The following is a 20,184-nucleotide window of genomic DNA, read 5'->3' as shown; positions in this document are numbered from 1 at the left end:
ATCAAAGTCACCTATGGAGGGAAAACAGAGTAGAACAGGTACAAATTTTTTAAAAGATTTAAAGATTTTATATACTTTTAAGTACAATAGAAGAAAAAGAAAAAAAATAAAAAAGCACACTGATCTTTTTCAAAATCCCAAATTTCTTCTCTGATTATACAATTTTTACCCTAAAATTTGGCAGATAACCAAATTCATCCATTGCCAGTAAGATTTAGAGATTTAAATGATTAAGATTGTCTCCTTTGTAAAACTCTCAATGCTAAATATAATGGAATTATTGCAGTGTTAGTGTTAACATTTCTACGCTACCATGGAACTAACTCTTATATAGAAAATACCATCCCGAACCAAAATTATTTTTTTCTGCTTAATGACACAAATATTTATTAAAAACTTGTAAAAATTGGTCATATTAAAGATAATAGATATTCCTTATTACATTTCCAACCAGATATGATTTGTTCTCTATTTGGTGAAGAATTATTGGGCAGTAACATTTACTCTTTTGAAATATTTTACTTGTTTTACAACAGACTAATTCTAGAGCAATTAAATACCTCTAATCTGAGAGTAACAAATTAGCTCAGTGCTAAAATTGGTGAATTGTTCTCTCTTGTTTCTTCCTCTGATGTTTGATCAACTGGTTTCTTCTTTCCCTTTTGGTTCCTGGTAAAATGTCATAGTAGGATTTCCTTAGTCACACTGGGATAAATCTGTCTCTAGAATGGTTGAGATTATTTCAATTTTTATTTCACTCTATTAGAAGTAATTTCGAAGTAATCCAATGAAATCAAAAGGAGAATTGAAATTTTTAACTGAAGGAACCATTAGTAATGCCTATGTCGCATAGAAGCATATTGCTAAATGATGTTTCCGTTTGTACTGAAACATTCAAACTCGAAAGTGTTAAGTGCAGTCCTTGAAGGTAAATAATGGCTAAGTCCTTTTGTCTACAGCTCTTTCCAAAAAAAAAAAAAAAAACAAAAAAAAACAAAAAAAAAACAAAAAACAAAAAACAATGCTGCTGCCCACTGCACATCCACAGCAGTTGCCTGTCCACAGACAGCTGCTTTGAGAGGGCACTTCAGGAAAGCATGAACTGGGATACCTTGCTCTATTATTTACTCCTAGGTCATTTAAATAGTCAGTATATAGCATCGAACTCAATATGAGGGATATTCTAAATTGCTACAGTTGTGGCCGTATAAATGAGAAAGCAAAACATCTGAAACACTTTGAAAAAGTCCTTCTAATGGTAATTTAATAGAAGAAATAACTTCGTTTTTGTTTACAAGATTTTGGAAGTGCTCTGTGGAACAAGATGCATCGTCCTAATTTTTGCCTAATATAATCTAAAAATGTACAGGAAACATAATTTAAATTTAAATTTTAAATGTGACTAAAAATACTGATGTTTCAGATCATTGCACAATAATTATGTAACATTAAGCATGTCTTTATTATGTGAAGACTATTTAACTGCAGTAATATCTTCCTTACGTATTTTGCACAAAGAACAGATAAACCGAAATTCACAACACATTGTATTTTGCATTGGGCAGATAGATAGGTATGAATCATCCTTTAAAATAACCATAATATCTCAATTACTTTTGAATGGTAATCTTCAAAAATATTTCCCTGTTTTATTTTAATTCAAATAGTCATGTATTGAGGGACAGCTTGATAATGTACAGAGCATGCCATAATTAATATTAAAAAATTGGCATGAAATAAATTGAGAGGCTGTCCTAGGCCTACAAGACTTGTGGCAAGGGACCGAGACTCCAAGTAGCAGCCAAGTCTGCACCGCTGCACCAGAGTGGACGTACAAAGCGCGGGCGTTTCAAATTTAAATGGTGCACAGATATCTGACCGGTCAGCACTGTGCTGGGAGCGCACGCTGTGCACCGCCCCGCGCTGTCCTGGAAGTGCGGGAAAAGTGAGCAGCTTGGTGTGCGGCGGTCCCGGAACGAGGACTTGCACTGGACTCTGGTGAGTACAGAGAACCCCGCGGCTGCTGGGTTTGGCCAGAGAACAGCTGGCCCGCCACCACGGGGAAATCAATAACACAGAGTCTGGTGCAGACATATTAGCCTGGCGGCAGAAACCGCAGCTTGGTGACATCACCAGGTCCCCTTGTAGGGAGGGCTGATGGAAGACATCTTGAGTCCTGGCAGAGCCTGATTACTTGCTGGCTTCAGCTCCACACAGAGAACTTAGTGGGAACCATCTTAGTTTTGGGCAGAGCTGCTTTTCTGGTGCTCCTGTCACAGAGAGGTTTGGAAGAGAACGGCTGGGACTTGGGCAGAATCCTGTGCCATTACTCAGCTGCTTCTGATTCAAAGAGAACTGTCAGGAGCTACTGGGGCTAAACCAAGCCTCTGCTTGGGGCCCAATAAGCGGATACAAAATAGTCACAACTCAGTGACAACCAGAAAGTACAGCCTAATTTAGGAACTAACTGGCACAGAGGCTAGAGACTAGACTGTACCGCCCCTGCATCCCAGCCTACCCCAGATAACAGCAAATTGGGGAGGACAGCAAAAACTCAAGCCAGCATGCTTCTGAGAGGCCCTAAGCAATTCGGAGAGGGCCAGAGAACTCCAGGACAGTCTGAAAGAAACCAGAAACATGACAAGAGATAAAAATAAAAAAAAAAATCTCCAGCTGTTCAACAGGAGAAAATAAACCCAAGAGAACTAAACACTGAAGAGAACAAACACAGTAACCATCCTCTACTCGACACAGCATCAGCCGAAATTAAAAAGTACTTACATGATCTCATAGAGGAATTTAAAGATGTACTCCTGATCCAAGTGAGGCAAGATATAAAGAGATTAATTAAAGAAATGACAAGCCCCGCCCAAGAGAACACAGATGGAAGAACTGAGGAATTCAGAAAAGAAAGAGAAGCATCTGAAGAAGAATTTAAGCATAACTTAGAATACATGAAACAGATCCAAAGAGAATATCAGGAAACTAAAAATTCCATTGAATATTGGCAAAATGCCTTGACAGAAACTAAGACAACCTTCTGAAACTTGAAGAGAGATTTAGGGCTTATGAACGTGAAAGAAAAAGCCTCTTAAAAATAACAAGGAACCAGAAAGAAGCAATTCTAAAACTGGAAGATGATAAAAAGTTACATAACCTAAGAATAAAGAATGTGAGTGAGGAAGCAGGAACATCCAAAAATGAAATACAAAAAATATTTACAGATATATTAAAGCAAAATTTCCCACGTATAGCAAAAAGAAATGATATCCTGATAAAAGAAGCATACAGAACGCCAGCTACCTACAACCAAAACAGATCTACACCTAGGCATATAATAATCGAGATCCCAGAAATCCACCAAAAAAACAGAATATTAAAAGCAGCCAGAGAAAAGATGCAGGTTACCTATAACGGGAAATCTATCAAAATAACAGCAGACTTATCAACACAAACTCTTAAGTCAAGAAGGGAGTGGGGAGAAATATTCCAAGTCCTGAAGGAAAAAAATATGCAACCGAAGTTCATATATCTGTCAAAACTCTCTCTAAAAATTAATGAAGAAATAAGATACTTTCAAGACAAGGAGGAACTGTGGGAGTTCGTGGCCACCAATCCAACCCTACAGAGAGCGCTGAAGGACATTACAGAGAAAGAGAGGAAGAGAAATCAGGATTACAGCTACAGTGGCAGAGAGGCCTCAGTGAACAGGGCAGACAATGGAATGAGGGAATAAGGTGGACAAAATATAGCAGAAAAGTGGAGTAGCAGACATGAGGCAGAGACGGTAAGCTAGTCTTTGGTAGAGACAGCTCTGAAACTATATGTAAAAAAAAAAAAGCAGAGGTCATTGCTAATGGTGTATAACGATTTAAAAGACACAGTAGTCCTAGTGCCATATTTAGATTGAATTAAATTTGTTCTAGTCTGTCCACTCATGTCAGATTTGAGGACACAGACCTCTAGAACCAAAAATAGCAGGTTATACCATGGTAACTATCCTTACTTTCCTATTGACTTAGGCTGAAATCCTGTATTACTTACATTGTCCTACTATGACTGATCTTAATTGTATCTGAATCATAAGACTATTGGTTGGCCTTGACTGATCCTATTTGAAATCGGTATGCGTGTTAGAATCAACCCTAAAAGTAGAGGAAACTACTCAGAGCATGATAAGATGTAAAGGATATCCATACTGGTATGAATCAGTAACAGCTCTCAAATACTACAATGCAGTCAAAGATAAGTTTTTATAAAAATAGGTGTAAGTATGTTTAACTATAATAAGCCAGTCTTGTGGACAAATCTATTGAAAATAACAAGAGAAAACATAGTAGCTACGGAAGATCATTTATATTATAGTTTTATAAGTCTTATCCATTGCATGTTTTTCTAGGAAATTGTTTCGCTGTCTTGTTATGACTTGGTTTTCCCTATAATACAGAGAGGATAGGAACAAATACTCTGAGGAAGAGACCTGAAAAACCCGAGGCTTATTTTGTAGCATTATAATATAAATTCTAGCAATCTATTGCTTGCTGATTAGAATGACATTGGACTGGTTTCTTCAGCTCAACTTCAGCATATGCAGAGATGGGGACGGCTATCTCAAAGAGAATGAGAGATGCGATGGTAGTTGCTATTGTCTTCCCTAATTTGGAACTTGAGGACCTAAAAAGACTCCATCATCCTGTAATGATTTGATTAGTTCTATAATATGCAATAAGTATATAAAGTGGGTGAAGTTAGGGACAACTATTTGTAAGAAGCTAGAGACAGTTAGATAAGGTAGATCTCCAGTGGACTTGCTTTGAAATCTGTATTTCTTTAAATTGTTTTTTATTTTTTATTTTTTTTAAATGTTCTGTTCTGTTTTGATATGGTTAACCTTACCCTCTTAGAGATGTAAAACAAATAGGTGGGACTGATAATCATATTACGGAGCTTTTGTTCGACCATAGAGCAGAATGGTTTGTAGGGTCACTTTTTTGAATGTCATTCTAAATACTTTAATTCTATAACCTGAACAGCCATTTCGAAGATGACAATTTGTAACTTATCAACCGGCAATTTCTTACCTTTTGTTTGTCTGTAATTTAGAATTATTTCTACCCTTTTTTTTTTATCTCCATGTATTTTTTTTCTTTTTTTCGTTTCCTTTTCTTTAAATTAAAAAAAAAAAAAAAAAAAAAAAAAAAAAAAAAAAAAAAAAGAGTTGTGGCAAGACCCGCAGCTGGTTTACAGACAGATTAATCTTTGAGCCAAGAGCCAGAGCCGAGATTAGCAAAAAGTCTGTGAAGTCCAGGGGTCTCAAAAGCAGGATAGCAGTGCAGCTGAGGGCTTAAGTAATACAAATTAATTCTAGCTCAGTAGTTGCAGTTAGCAGCAATCATCTTACCAGTTAATCCAGATATGTCCCCATGTGCTTCTCCAAAAATGCACCGTTCCTCAATCCTTGCCCTCATCAGAAGTTCACCTCTCCTACTTCCTGCAGTCCACCAGTACTCTCCTCAGTCAAGCTGTGCACCCAATAAAGCTCAAGGACACTTGGTCCTTACGGGGCTTTGGCCATCTTGGTACCCCTTGTGATTAAAAACATACAACTTGTTTGCATTTTATTGTATCATCTGACCTCTGAGTAGGCGATTGGTGGTCCTAGGCTGGTGCTCCTGTGGTCCTGTCAATCTTAAGGTAGAATTTTTATAATATGAGGATTACTTAGTTAATTTCTTTTGCAACTAACAATGTATTACATTAAACAATTTCTAGTTATATTGCTTTTAGCTTCAGAAGTACTGAAATTTGCAGGCAATGCAATAATCTAAGTATATGTACTTAGAGACTCCATTTATCTACAGACTCAGACATTTTAATTCAATTCAATTCAATTCAATTCAATTTCCAAATGTATTAATTTAACAAATTTAGGTGACTAGAAAAGCTATATTATATGTAATCAGGAAGATACAAGTAATTACAAACCTTTCAAGAAATATATTAATTTTTGAGTTACTACTTATATATCTATTAAAATGATTTTATATAAGGATTAAAATCATATTTAAATGGACTCTAACACAACTGAATTAGTCTGAAAATATTCTGTGGAAAACAATATTGGGTAAATATCAAGCGTATAAAAAAAAAAATTGATGCCCAAGTAGAATTACTGGTAGGAATTTATTGGGATGCAAGTTTTTTGACACTAAAAGGTAAAACTTGAGTAAAGTACAACTATCATAACACATAAGAAATTAAATAAATTTATGTTATGAATTTAAGAGAATCAGCACAGTAATTAGTGTGATAAAAGACGTTTATTGAAGTTCAGTCATTTATATACATCCAGAACCTATTAATTTACCACATATATAAATTGTGGGCTAACATAAAACAGAATAAAATATTCTTTAGCACACATAATTAGGGAATCCTAATAAAAGATGTAAAATGTACAAAAATTTGAAACAGGCTTTGCTATCTGCCGGATTTTGAAAAGGTTAAAGGATCCCAGGTAGAAAGTTGCAAACAAAATACTGAAGAGAATGAAATTAAAATAAAATACAAAGAACAAGTACTATTTTTTATTTACCAAGTTATATTTCATTCAATTAAAATAAAATTTAAATTCACTGACATTTCATGACAGTTTTGACATCATCAACTTCTGGATTATGATAGACTGATACAATTATCAAGTATCTCTGCAACTTCTAATCTTTGCAAGATTTGTTGACATCTTAAGCACTACATTGAGTGTGTCAGTTAGATGCAGTGGTTATACTGTTGACACGTACTTTTAATTTGTGTACAGATAAAAAATTTTCTTTGAAACAGTATGTTTTGGAGAGGGTAGTCATGTTTGACTGTCAAGAACTGTGACCAACTAACTGGCATAATTGAAGAATGATGTTTCAAGGCAAAATGATTTAGGAGCAGAGCCAGAAAAATTGCAGAATTTTCAGAATATGATTTCTCATTTTTCTGAAGGTGACAGATTCACATTCATCTATGAGTAAGATGAACAACTACCTGTGATGCATCCTCTGAAAATGTATTTTCTGTCTTCCATTTCTTGTCTTTGGGGATAACTTTTGAGTTGAACATCACATAATTGGAAACCTTTTACATTTCTTGTTATCATTCTATTTTTCATAAGTCCAGATACCAAAGAAATTTCTAGTTGAAGTATCAATATTTGGGCACCAATTAAAATTAACTGCCCAAAAATTGATGCAAACTCAAACTAATTCAAATTTCTCAGGCTCCTAAAATCAATACACTTGCCAGTAATTAGAAAAATTCAACAGTTAAAGGCATTTCCAAAGACAGGAACTGTGGGTAAAAAGATGGAAGCTACCATGATCACGAATAATATGTTACAATTAAGAATCACCCAGGATTTCAATACGCTGTTACAGGATGGGAAGGCTGGTATTGGGGAAGATGAAACTAAGGAAACAGAATCGGAAACAGAGTACTCTGTCAAGATTTGTGTTTGAGATTAAAAAAGGATTTCTTTGCACACTCTTGGATGATATATAAATAACTAGAGTCAGTACAGAAATAGGTTTTTCAAAAATGTAAAAATACAGTAACTCCACCACATGATCTAAGTGTCCTATTCCTGGGTATATATTCAAAGAAAATTAAATTGGTATGTTAGAGAAACATTCACACTCTCATGTTCATTGAAATTGTCATCACAATTATCAAGAGATATAAGTAATTTAAGAGTCCACCTGTTGATAAAAAAGTGTGATAGACACACACTAGAATTCCATTTAGTTATTAAAGATAAAGCAAAGCTGTCATTTGTAACAACAAGGATGGAACTGTAGATTGTTACATTAAGTAAAGTAAGTCAGGCACAGAACATAAAATTTTGTACATAGAACTTGAAAAAGTTGGTCTCATAGGAGTTGGAAGCCGCATGGAGTTTCTGAGAGACTGATGAACTAGACTAGGTGAGATATGGGGATGACTTTTCGATTGGTGCTGAGTTATAATTGAGAGCAGGAAGATTTAGTGGAGTACTTCACAGTAGTTATATAAATAGCAGTATTTATTATATACATTGCAAAAAGGCAGAAGAAAGGAGTTTGCAAATTTTTTATCATCAATGATAAATGTTTGACAAGACAGTTGTGTTTAACCTATTTAGAGTGTACCTGTGACAAAACGACATACAGTATTCCCTTAAACATATAATTTTATGCTTTTGTGTATCAGTTAAAATAAATTTAATTTTAAAATTCTGAATGCAAGTATATAGATATAGATATAGATATAGATATATAGAGGTATATTTTCTAAAAATGTTTCTGCCATAGATATTGGAAAGCTATAAGGGGGAAAATTAGAGATGGAAGAACATAATAAGTGCCTACTAAACTAATTTCTGGTGCAAAGTGTTGAGAATCATAACTAGGCCAGTGGTAAGAGGCACACAGAACAAGGGATAGCTACAGGAAATTGAAGGGCTGGGGACAAATATTTCAGTGACAGTTTTCCACAAGCATTAGGGCAACAAAAGCTTTCCTCTCAAAAAGACTTTCAAAGGAAAACTATGGATTAGATGTTGCATAAAATGGATACTCAAAGTTTATAGATAAAATAACAATCTTTTCGAGTTTAGTAACAGGAATAAGACGTACAAGTTGGGCTAAGGTTTATAAAATTAGCTATCAGGAAATTTTGAGATCTGATTTTAGAACAGCTTTTATTATACCTTAAAAAGCATTAAAACTTCACATAGCTTCCCATAGATATTTATGTAATGATTGTGTATAACAATAGAACTCAAGAGACAGAACATATTGTAAAATCATTATAGATAAGAATATTATTATTAAATTGTTGTGAGTTAAAGATCTATTTTCCTCTTTTTATTTCAAATATAGTTTCCTGTTTACCAGTGTAATTTAAATCAAGCAAATATTTAACAATGTGACTAAGGAACAAATAGCAAAATGGTCAAGTCGTGATAATGGTAGGATATTTTCTTATATTATTCTATGCAAGCTGTTAATGAATACTTTAAACATTGCCTAGACGCAAGCTGAAATTCAGTAGTAGAGAATCTGAACAGTATTTACTGTCAGCCCATGATGCTATTGCTAAAAGCACAGCTAGAATTAGACTATATGGGAAGCCTGGGATAGGTACTTAATTTTTTTGTGTGTCTTCAGTTTCCTCATCTGCAAATTGGAGCACTGCTGTAAGAACTAAATGGTTGAATAGTTGTAAAAAGAAATACGTGGCCTGAAGTCCACAGTCAGGGAATACTGTATTACCTCTGTGTTCAACAGTACAACACATGTCAGGTACCCGATCAGGATAATGTTCTTTTCCAGTCACATTGATGCATTACTATCTTTATCAGCTGACACATGTTTACTTTTACTTCCATACTACAAACTTAGGAAAAAACACAGTGAAATTGCTAGCATCTACTTAAATTAGCCAAATGTCTTTAAATGCTGATATTAAATATTTGATTTAAGTTATAAAATTGTGTGAGACATGAAGAAAGTTTATTCTTGAAAATTTCATTAGCATCCATTTCAACCTCAGCTATTATAAGGTAGACATAATTTTATATATTCATTTCCTATGAGATTATTTAGTATTAATTAAGTGTTATAGTTGGCCGTGTCTTTTATCATTAATAAAAGTTATCCGAGGAACCGTTCATTGAAGGTACTATGTATGAGCAGAAAAAACAAAGTTTTCTTTTATATGCCAAGTGTGATGGGATTGTACTTGGCTCTCTGGCAAACCATGTTGAGAAGTCTGTAACCACATTCATTCACTGAGGAAATGACCACAATGAAGTAGCGACATTTGTCTTGGTGATGTCAAACATGTTATGTTGAATGGTGAATGGGAACACAGGGAGAAAAAAATAATACCTGGGTCTCGTGTTCTTTGATTCATTGACATTAAAAGTATTAGACTGGTAGACACAATCACCCAAAAAACTGACATGCTAATTGATTTTTCATGCAATCAATGGATTCTTCAGGCATATTATTTTGTTCAAAATAAAATATTTCAAATATACTATATAAATCTTCAAATTTCAAATTAGAATTATACATAATTCAGAAACATAGTACAGAAGAGACAAATGTCAAATAGGAACAAATAGTACCCCCACATGCTAAGCAAGATGATATTGATTGCTGTATGACATTGATTTAATTTTGCTATATGTAATTGTTGGGCTGAAATTTTTGTAATATTCTATTCATAAATTTTGCTTCATATGAGGAGAAGTACAAAACATATAAAAGTATCATATACTTGTAAGGTTCATTAATAATCATATTTCTATTAAGTTAAAGGTAATTGGTCAGTAAAATGATTTAAAAGAATGTTTCTATTTAATTGACATCCTATATGAATTCAAAATAAGCACACATGACTTACAAGTTGCAAGCAATAACTTAAACACTAGAGAAGACACTTCAAAGTAAAATTATTATTTTATTTTATTTGGTAAACTATGGTATGTCACCAGTTAATTTGTTACCTTAGTCACTTAATTATTATAATTTGTTACTTTTAAAATGATGAAACCACTGCATACAAAAGCTGATGCTATAAGAGTATTCACAGGAAAATGATGAGCCAATAAAAACTTTTCACTTTTGCATATTTCTTTTGCATGTTATTTCAACATGACATGTAATGCAATGAGATAAGCAAATTTTTATGAATTCAATTAAACTTTCTATAACTTGATTTCAAGTTAGAAGCACCATGCAACGCAGATCTAGTGAATCTGACTGTGTATATAGGTCACACCTCTTGTGATTCACATTCCCAGCCTCCTGGGATATGCTGAGGAAGAATGGGTGAAAATGTTATGGAAGAAAAAATATACATTTGCTTCCAGACATTTATCTGGTAGAAAATATTCCAAAGAACTAATTTTACATCATTTTTAAACAGGAAAACATTAGAAAACATATCACTATTCATATTTATGAAGACTTTTCGAACTTAAATCATAAGGAAAATGTAGAATATGGCCCTCAGGAGCTCTTTCACATTTCTCCAACACATTTACAGTATACCAGAAATACATTATCTTCCACAAGTAGACCCAGAGCCAACAAATACATCTTTATTTCCAGATTTCCAACTATCATGGGAGGTTTGAAAATCTGGAGTGCTGGTTTTGAAAAGTCAGTTGCTCCAAGCTGTTATTATGCAAAGCCTACCCCCTAAATGAACTAAGTCAGTTTTGCAAGATCTCTTTACAAAATTTGCAATTAAGGCCACAACCAAATTTGATTTCAGAGTGTAGATGTGGTCTATGGTTTAGGATAATTAACTTACAGCACAAACTTCTCATGCTGCCATGGGCAGAACAAGGGCTGGTAACTTGAAAACGTATTAATATTTATGTGGCTAGGGTAGAACAGGATGTGTAGTCCTGACTTTATAACCAGGATATATTTAGAGTAGCGGCATCATTAACGAAAGATAAGGAAATGCATCTGTCTAAAATGAGTATGCCTAATAAGACCACGCAAGAGTATGAGCGAAGGAAGAAACGAGTGGGGACACTTGGAGGACAGGGATAACTCAAGTTCTCCTATTTAGTAAAAGAGTGAGGAAGGAGCAAATCATACGCATTACTTGTTTCTTTTCTTTTTTGCTTTTTAGAATCAGGAATTCAACTCAGAATCCCACGCTTGCAGGTAGGTGTCATGCTGCTGAGCTATATTCCTGGCCCCACTTGTTTCGGAAATATGTAGAAATTCTCGTACGTTCATTTAGGAAAATAGTAATTAGAGAAAATTGTAATACATGGTTAAGATTTTCATGAGCACAATAAATAGTGCTCCTTTCAAATTAGAAAGGCATGCACACACAGGGAGAGAGCAGTACCCTTTCTGTAGGTATACTTAATACAGAGGGATGGAGTTCAAATGTGTGAGGACAATGGAATATGTTATCTATAATTCTCAAAAGAAGCAGGCTGCTAGTCCCAGGAAAACTCAGCACTTAAGTTTTTTTGTTGGCTTGTTTGTTTTGTTTTGTTTTGTTGTTTTTTTGCACAATCATTCTTCTTGCAGAAATAGAGCCTAGTTGTATACATCCTGCTATTGCGGAATCACGATTTTCTGCAGGCAGGCTGGAGTGAAAGAAAAGAGGCTGAACTTTGCATATACAGGTGAATCTCCCAGAGATAACTAAAGGATGAATCTCTCTGACATGGGGGAAGTGAATAAACTATTGCTGTACAGGCAGAGTGTAACCAACACAGTTTCCTTCACGTAAAAGGAATAATTAGGGTACACAAATGAGTAACAGCTCCACATCCCCGGCATCTTTACTTGGTCAAAGCTGAAATGCACAGGTCAGGTAGATGAGAGGAGATGGGAAAATTCAGTACCTGATCACTCAGTTAGAAATAATCTAAGTTTTTATTTAAAATTTTAAAGGCTATCTTAAGCCATCCCACGATTATCTTTGCTTATTAAAATAAAAACAGATAATTTCTTCCTATAGACTAGTATTAGATAATTACACAGATAAACTTTAAGTTTCTGAAAACCAATTATCTTAAAAAGTATATATTTCTGAAAACACATTTCAAGTTCAGGTAATAACATACATAGAAATAAAAAAAAATGTACTTCACTGGGCACTATAGTTTTGAAGTTTAATTTATTATGTGCTGTAATGCCTAACTTTAAAAGCAACAAAAAATAATTAAACCAGCTCTCAGATCAATACTTAAGGAATCTTAGACGCACGTGAATTACTTTGTTCCATCCTGTTGGCATTAGTTTTGTCATATGCTGATAATAAAAGAGTAAAATTTCAAAAAAAAATCCCTTTTTCTGAATCTCAGTACCTAGAGTAAATTCTAGATTATGTACATACATATATAGATAATAGTAAATTTCCTATTGCTAATTAGTATTACCTAAGTGGCACACCATCCATTCTCCACCAGTTCATTTTATCAGTCACTTTTTAAAAAAACACTTAATGTTTTTGGTTAATGCAAATCCATTACTGCACTCATTTTTAAGATAAACTGACAGTATTCACTTTCATATGCATTCTCCTGAGTACACATGTATGTTTATATACATACCATATATAAGCACATTTATTAGAAATTATTTGAATCAGTAGAAAATGCATGTCCCAAATCTGATAGCAAATAAATAGGTTCATAGTTATAGGAAATAATGGAAATTGACCTTTTTGAGAGTATAATTATTCAAGTAGGTATTCAATAATACTAAGAACTGAACTTAGTAAATGGCAGTTCACACTTATCATTTGGTATTTACTGTCAAGATCTTTCTACTGTGATCCAGGAAATGCAACTTCCTAGGACTTCCTATAAACTCACCGCGCCCGTTAAGCCTCTTATGTGTGCCTATGAACATATATTTACAGGAATGGAAGGTAGATGACTCTGGCAACTTAGCAGCTGTTCATTTTCTCTATAGCAAAGAAATAGATTAAATGCAGATTTCAGCCAAGAGATGAGCATCCTAGGCTTTATTCTACGTCAACTTGTACAAAATACAGTATCATCATCTTCTACACACATTTCAAGAAGAGAAAAACAGATCAAGCCACAAGCAGTTATGTATTTCAGATGTATTTTCTATAAAATGAAATTATATATTTATATCTATAAACACGATCTTTTAAAACTTTCTATTGCAATAAAAAGTGATGTGAGAATAGGACGCTTTGGCAGAGTCATCATCTTTTGAAAATATGAACCAAATAAAAATGTTACTTTTACATTTTAACGCTACTTTTTGTCTTGTGATGACCTCTCCTGGTTGAGTTGTTTATTATCTTAGATTCATGTAGTTAATTTTTTCTTCATTGAATGTTTTCAGTTTTAAGAATATAATGATCAGACTGTTCTTTAGAGCTACATATAATGTAAAATAATGTTTATAAGTGCAAAAGTATTTTAAATTCTAAGTATTGAGTACATGAAGCTCATTCTAATCAGTAAAGTTCTATATCATTCTTGCAATTTATTTCATTTCCATGATATAAAGCAACTCTGTCATTTGGTCACACAGTTTAAATTCAATTGAAATTAAAAGCCATCTCAGTTAGGTTACTTTACATTTTTAAATGATGGTGAACAAAAGCAAAATGAGTCTTAATAACCAAATGTGACTACTTTAAAAGTAATTCTTTTTATGCTGCTCTCTTTCACCAAATTCCAAGTAGTAAAAAATAAATAAGTTTCTGAAATAATAATTTTCCATATTTGAAATGTATTAACACAGTAACTGCCAATCTTGATAACTAGTGAATGTTCAATTAACTCATTACAATCAAATTATAAGAAAGATGAACCAAAGTCTTAGAGAAAAAAAAAAAAAAGCCAGAAACCAGGGCCTTTCATTTATGACTCTAATAAACCCAACTTAAAATGCATTTTATTTTCCAGGAAAATTGGTAGCAAGTGTTCTATACCTAGACTTTGAAATGGAACTGAAATTTCATTGAATTGACTTAGGCATAAAGGTTTATATTTGTGTAAATATCAATATCAAGCATAATATCATCATAATTTCTCTTTCAGTCAATGGAATTAATGTGAGTCTTAAAAATACATAACTCTATGCTTTTTTACTTGAGTTCTGAAAGTAAAGTTTTTTCTCAAGTTCATTACATTAGATTTTATGTCTTTAAGCATTGTAAGAAATGAAACTTAATATAAAAAAACTAATCCTGCAAGTATTTGAGAAATATGTCAAAATATTAGTAAAGACACATTTTTATGGATCATATTTTACTACAACTTCCAAAGTGTTTTTAATATTTATACACTGGAATGGGAATTTTAATATTAAAATATAGCCAAAGGTGTATTAATATATCCACAGTTCTTATAAACAGAGACAGGGCTACTTTGTGCAGGGTGAGTTCTTGAAGCTATTAAACTTGTTTTCCTAAATGGAAATCACTTCTATTTGCAACTCCGAAAATCTCAATGTAATACATCACCGCCTTACTTCTTCTCAGAAACAAACGTGCTTATGAATACTGTCCAAAGGAACTCGAGGAATCTTTCTGTTTTTTAACTCTTTCAGAGCCAAAGAAACAACCATGAATCCCATCTCTCTATAAAGCAATGAGAATAAATGGAATCTTCGAATCTTCTAAATCTCATAGGAAACATGGTAAGTCTTTAGTTTAAAAAAATTGAAAGCCACAGATACGCGTTTTGAGCAGCTTCGTTTTCCTGAAATCTCTTTCAAAAAAATCTGTTAACTTCTACATAAATGTTATCTTGCCGTGACTACTCTAAGCCCTGAATTCCGTGGGTTATAACACATTATCTCTCAAACAACCAAACAATTCCAGCAATTTCAGGGACACTGTTGTCTCTCATTTCCATGAGCATATACTAAACAGACATTAACTTTTTGAGAAGATACATGAGGCTCGAAGAATCTATAGAAGCCCACACTGTTTAAAAAATAGTACCCCTTTCATCCTCAAACTCCAGCGCGTGTAAGCGAATACCATAAATAAAAACAAGAAACTTCTTTCTGTCATGGTCTCCACTTTTCCTTCACTGATCTTTCTAAGCCAAAAGCCATCAGCTCCTTCTGCACAAAACAACTCTCAGGAAGGCGCTGTCTACACCCATAGCTGAAACCCAGCACTTGCCAAGCAATCGCCAAGACCAGAACAACTTTCCAGAAACATCAGTCGCGTCAAAGCCCTGTTCTCTCCAGACCAGGAGCGCACAGGATCTGGAGCTGCTCTGCTGCAGTGGCTCCCGGTGCGTGACGACCGGGGGAAGCACACGAATCAAGGGGCGAGAGCTGCGTTTGCAACTCAGAGTTGCTACCCTGCTGTGCAACATCAATGCGGCACTGACCCCGCTGGGGTGCAGCGCGGTCTGGCGGCGAGGGTTACTTACGGGACATGGGGGGAGCCGTCCAGGCTCTGCAGAGGAAGCTGCTGACAATCCAGAGGGAGAGCGCTGCCCTGCAGCCGGCTCGCCGAGCCTCCAGCATCCTTCGCCTGCCGGCCCGCGGTACTCCACAAGCTCGCTGCGGAGATGCTGTCCGTCTCTCCGTGGGGTTCTCCAAGGGGCACGCGCTGTCCTCAGAAGCGAGCAAAAGCCAAGTCCCTCCTGTTTGCTCTCTCCTGGCCCCTCTCTCCCCTCCAGCCTCCAGCTCTTGCAGGCTTGAAGCAGCAGCAGGAGGGTCTCAACCTTGCTCTCCGCCCCGCGCAGGTCTGGGCTCTAGCTCTGGGAGCCAGTGAAATGCCGGAGGGAAGAAATTCAAACGGGGGGTGGGGGGGAGCTGGAGGAGGAGACTGACACCTACCCCGCCCTCTCCTCTTACAAAAAAAAAAAAAAAAAAAAAAAAAAAAAAAAAAAAAAAAAAAAAAAATCTCCAGGGGACGTAGGGGAAGAATCGGAAGAGCGGAGGCTGCAGAATGCAAAGGAGAGAGACAGAGACCTCGGTACTGCTGCCGTGGCCACTGCGGGCGTGCGCTCCCGTCGCCACTGGGCAGCGTGACTCAGAGGGGTTCCAATCGCCTGCCGGCTCACAGGCAGGGACTGTGTCTGTGCGGAGGGCGCCGCACAGCCGGGCGCACGCTCGGCCTCAGCCTCAGCGCCGCGCCGCGCGGGGAAGCATCTCGTCGTCACCGCTGGACCTGAGGACGCAGCCGCGGCCGCCACCGAGCCTGCAAACGCTGGCCAACGCGGCGGAGGGAAGCCCTCCCTCCTCTTCTCTTCTCTGTCCCCTCCCTGGCTCCTCCTTCTCCTCCTTCTGTTACTCCTCCTCCTCTTCCTATTCCTTCTCCTCCGCCTGGTCCTCCTCCTCCTTACCGTACCCCTCTAGCTGTCTAGCTTTCTGCCCTGCCCTCTCCTCGTTTGGAAGCAAAAAGGAGAAGACACCGACGGGCTGGGGGGGCCAGCGGCTGGGGCGGGGGCCGAGGACCAAGCGCCAGTCTCTGGCTGGGAGGGAGGTGATGCTGTCCGCGGTGCTGAAGTTGGGGATTTGCCTTGTAATCTTAGAACCTCGCCATCCAATCTGGCTATCCTAGACTCAGACGCGGGAAGGAGAGCCTCCTCTCTCGGATGCTTTCTCTTTCCCTTCTCTCCTCCCCTTCAGATGGAGATGGTACAGGCTCTCGGATCTCCGACCCCCCGGGAACCACAATCAGGCTTCCAACAGGCAGATCTTCCGAGTGGTCCTAACACCAAGTGACAGCAAAACATCCCGACTGACTGGAGCCGCTAGAGAGGACTGCAGACGCCCGTTAATGCAGATGTTCTAAATATGTAATTAATTCTTCTTCATACATATGCGCACGTACACAAAACACACACTGCTGCTATCAATACTACATTAGGCAAACACATACGCAGACACTACGGACACGATCAGAAAACTGTAATAAATAAGCAGAAATATGGATAACTACTTTAAAACAGGGAAACATTACAAGTAATAAAAATTCAGAAGTCTAGGGAGAACAGAGGTTTTTCTTTTCACGTTTAGATTATTTCAATAATGAATCTCAACCTCTTCTCCGGAGCTCTCCGGAGCTCTCCCCACACTTTAACCTATGCATGGTTTCCAGGTATTTAGTCCACAGAAGTAATTGCTTTCCTATCCTTCTGCAGAATCAGTCCTCTCGCTGATTTTACTGGCACAATTAAGATGTATTGGTCATCTAAATATATAATGATGTTTAGGGAGAGCTAAATAGGAGCAGTTATGTGTTTCAGTGTTATGCAATGGAGAAACATTTGCCTTTTAGATACATAAATTTTTATGGAGACTTGCCCAGAGTAGACTGTAAGTTTTTAATGTTATGGTTAGGTCTTAGGTTTACTGTAAGTAATACTGTGTGTTCACTGCATAATTAGAATGGTGTTAATATGGCTGATTCAGCATGTTTGTTTGAGCTTTACTTCTTATTGATTTCAAAGGATGCATTGTCTAGACATGAACTGTAAATTGGGTAAAATCTAGCAAATGAAGAAAAACACAGATGACTAACGGGAAAAACAGCAGTCTTGTGCTATAAACCCCCCTCCTATAAAATAATGCAGTGAAGCAGTTCTTATGGATTATAAAGCACCCTTTTTCAATTTCAATTCCCACAGACTGTCAAAAGTCAGTGAATACTTGCCAGAAACACTTTGGTACAGAGTTGCCATCAGCCAGTTGTAAAATCTGGAAGACATCATTGATCACAGGAGGAAAAATATTTTCAGAAAGCATAACTTTTTTGAACTATCGATTGCTTACCCATGCCTTTGTATTTTAACCACTGCTTTAAACTCCACTGAAGTGGTGTTAAAAAGAATTTTTAATAGAAGAGAAAAGGGGCAAGAACTAAAAATTATCACTTCATACCTCCATGGACACCACTCAATGGATGTTTCTATAGGAATGAGTCAATTTTATCTCTTAGAGTGCAGAATAAAAAGACTTACAAAAAAGTGAATATTTGTTTTGTAACAGAAAAGATCTACCCAGGAATATTATCTTTCAGAAATTGAGTCATTCCCTTTACCTATTAAAGATAAAGAGAGCAATGGATAATAGAAAGTTCTTTTATATGGGTAAAAATCTTCCATTGGACCATTGGACCAGTGCAACTACTGAAACTTCTTCAGCGATTGTCAGTAAACCTCAATGCATTATATGCAGATTTGAAAGTTATGTCACATTCTTTGTAATGCAACTACTTTTGCTTCCACTTTGTGCTGGATAGATACAAGCATCTGGAATTACAATTAAAGAGATATGACTTTAAGAGTTTTAGGATCAGAGATTCTTTCAAGTCTAATGTTATATTCCTCCTACCTAGGTTTCCATTAGAAATTAAGGTGAAGAAATTTTTTTCTCTCTCCAGTTGTAACTGTGACAGTTTTAGATAAGAGTGGACATGGTGAACTTGTTTAGTTTGTTCAAACTCCGTGCTGGAGAAAAAGTGAGAAGTCAATCAAAAGACTCATCTTGGTCCCCTAATTTCTATTAAATATAGAATTTCTTATTATAGACACTAAATGCCATTATCCATATCTGCATTGCATTTGTGTTTGCAAATATATAAAGACATTTCTGAAAATATGTCTCTTTAGTTGGACAAAAGTAATATGAGTGGGCCAAAGGAGCACACACACAAAAATAAAAACACCATGCACAGAGTTCAATTAGTTGCATCGTCCACAGTAGAGCAATATAAAATAAGAAAGGACTGTCAGTTTCTGTTTTTCCCACTCTCATTCAAGTTTTGCTTCTATATAAATCATTCAAATCATGATTTTATGTTAACATGATCCTATAAATGAGAGAAAATAATTGCTTCATCAGCAATACAGCCACCAATCACTCCAATCATCAATATTTATTTGGCGTATACTATTATCTCGTCTGACATTATGCTAGATATTAGCATTTTGTTTATGAACAATATAATTATCATTTGTGACAGAATTTGTTTGCATTGATTATCTAAAGAAGTCAAAGTAAAACTATAGAAGCTTTATATTTACTTTTATTGCAGTAAATATTGATCAGATCAGTTTCTGAGTAGTTTCATTTGTTAACATTATTTTCTGCAAGAAATAGAAAAATATCATCTACATCACCATCCAAAAGATTTGTAAATAATCTATCACATGGTAACTCTCAAAACCCCACTAAGTTCTGAAACTTGAAAAGCAAAAAGAGTAAAGATATTTTGATATTAATAACACTCTGAAATGACAGACTCCATTGAAGAAAGCATAAGTGGAGAAACATTGGTTCATTTTCAAGAAAGGTCCATGGGATAGAATTTCCTTCCAGACAATAATCTCAATTTTGCCCAGAAATCAGTGAATATTCTCAGAAAATTTGTTCAACTATGCTCAATAGAAGAAAAACATTGGCCACTCTGATTTCACACTCTGACAGATGATAGACTCATTTTTCAAATCTAGAGTGTCTGTCCAGGTACATTATCTAGTGAAAAAGCCCCAAATCTAGTTGTGTCTCATAATAAAATGTCAGGTTTGCAGAAACTCTACTTGGAGGCTCATTCTTGGCAATGCTAATTGGTCCTATGTAGGTGGAGTGAAATGCTTCCCATTGTAATCAAATATTAATAGAAAAACTGATTGTGAAAGATGGATAGACTTAA

The 20,184-nt window shown here is 35.9% G+C and overlaps 1 protein-coding gene and 1 pseudogene across 1 annotated transcript in view; both read right to left on the bottom strand.

Moving 5' to 3' along the window:
* Positions 1 to 15,892, bottom strand: part of LOC100718140 (small ribosomal subunit protein eS1-like) — a 68,468-nt pseudogene extending 52,576 nt beyond the window's left edge.
* Positions 1 to 16,530, bottom strand: part of Cntnap2 (contactin associated protein 2) — a 1,917,858-nt gene extending 1,901,328 nt beyond the window's left edge. Inside the window, exon 1 of the mRNA XM_063250667.1 lies at positions 15,950 to 16,530. Within this exon, the coding sequence (XP_063106737.1) occupies positions 15,950 to 16,046 (97 nt within the window). The 5' untranslated portion in view covers positions 16,047 to 16,530. The remainder of the gene's footprint in view (positions 1 to 15,949) is intronic.
* Between the last annotated feature and the right edge of the window lie 3,654 nt (positions 16,531 to 20,184).

The sequence above is a fragment of the Cavia porcellus genome, unplaced genomic scaffold (assembly GCF_034190915.1).
Source record: "Cavia porcellus strain 051 isolate PalLab524CR breed Dunkin Hartley unplaced genomic scaffold, mCavPor4.1 scaffold_6, whole genome shotgun sequence".
Taxonomy (NCBI): Eukaryota; Metazoa; Chordata; class Mammalia; order Rodentia; family Caviidae; genus Cavia; species Cavia porcellus.
Note: the sequence above shows the minus strand (reverse complement) of the source record. Positions and strands in the feature narration are given on the sequence as shown.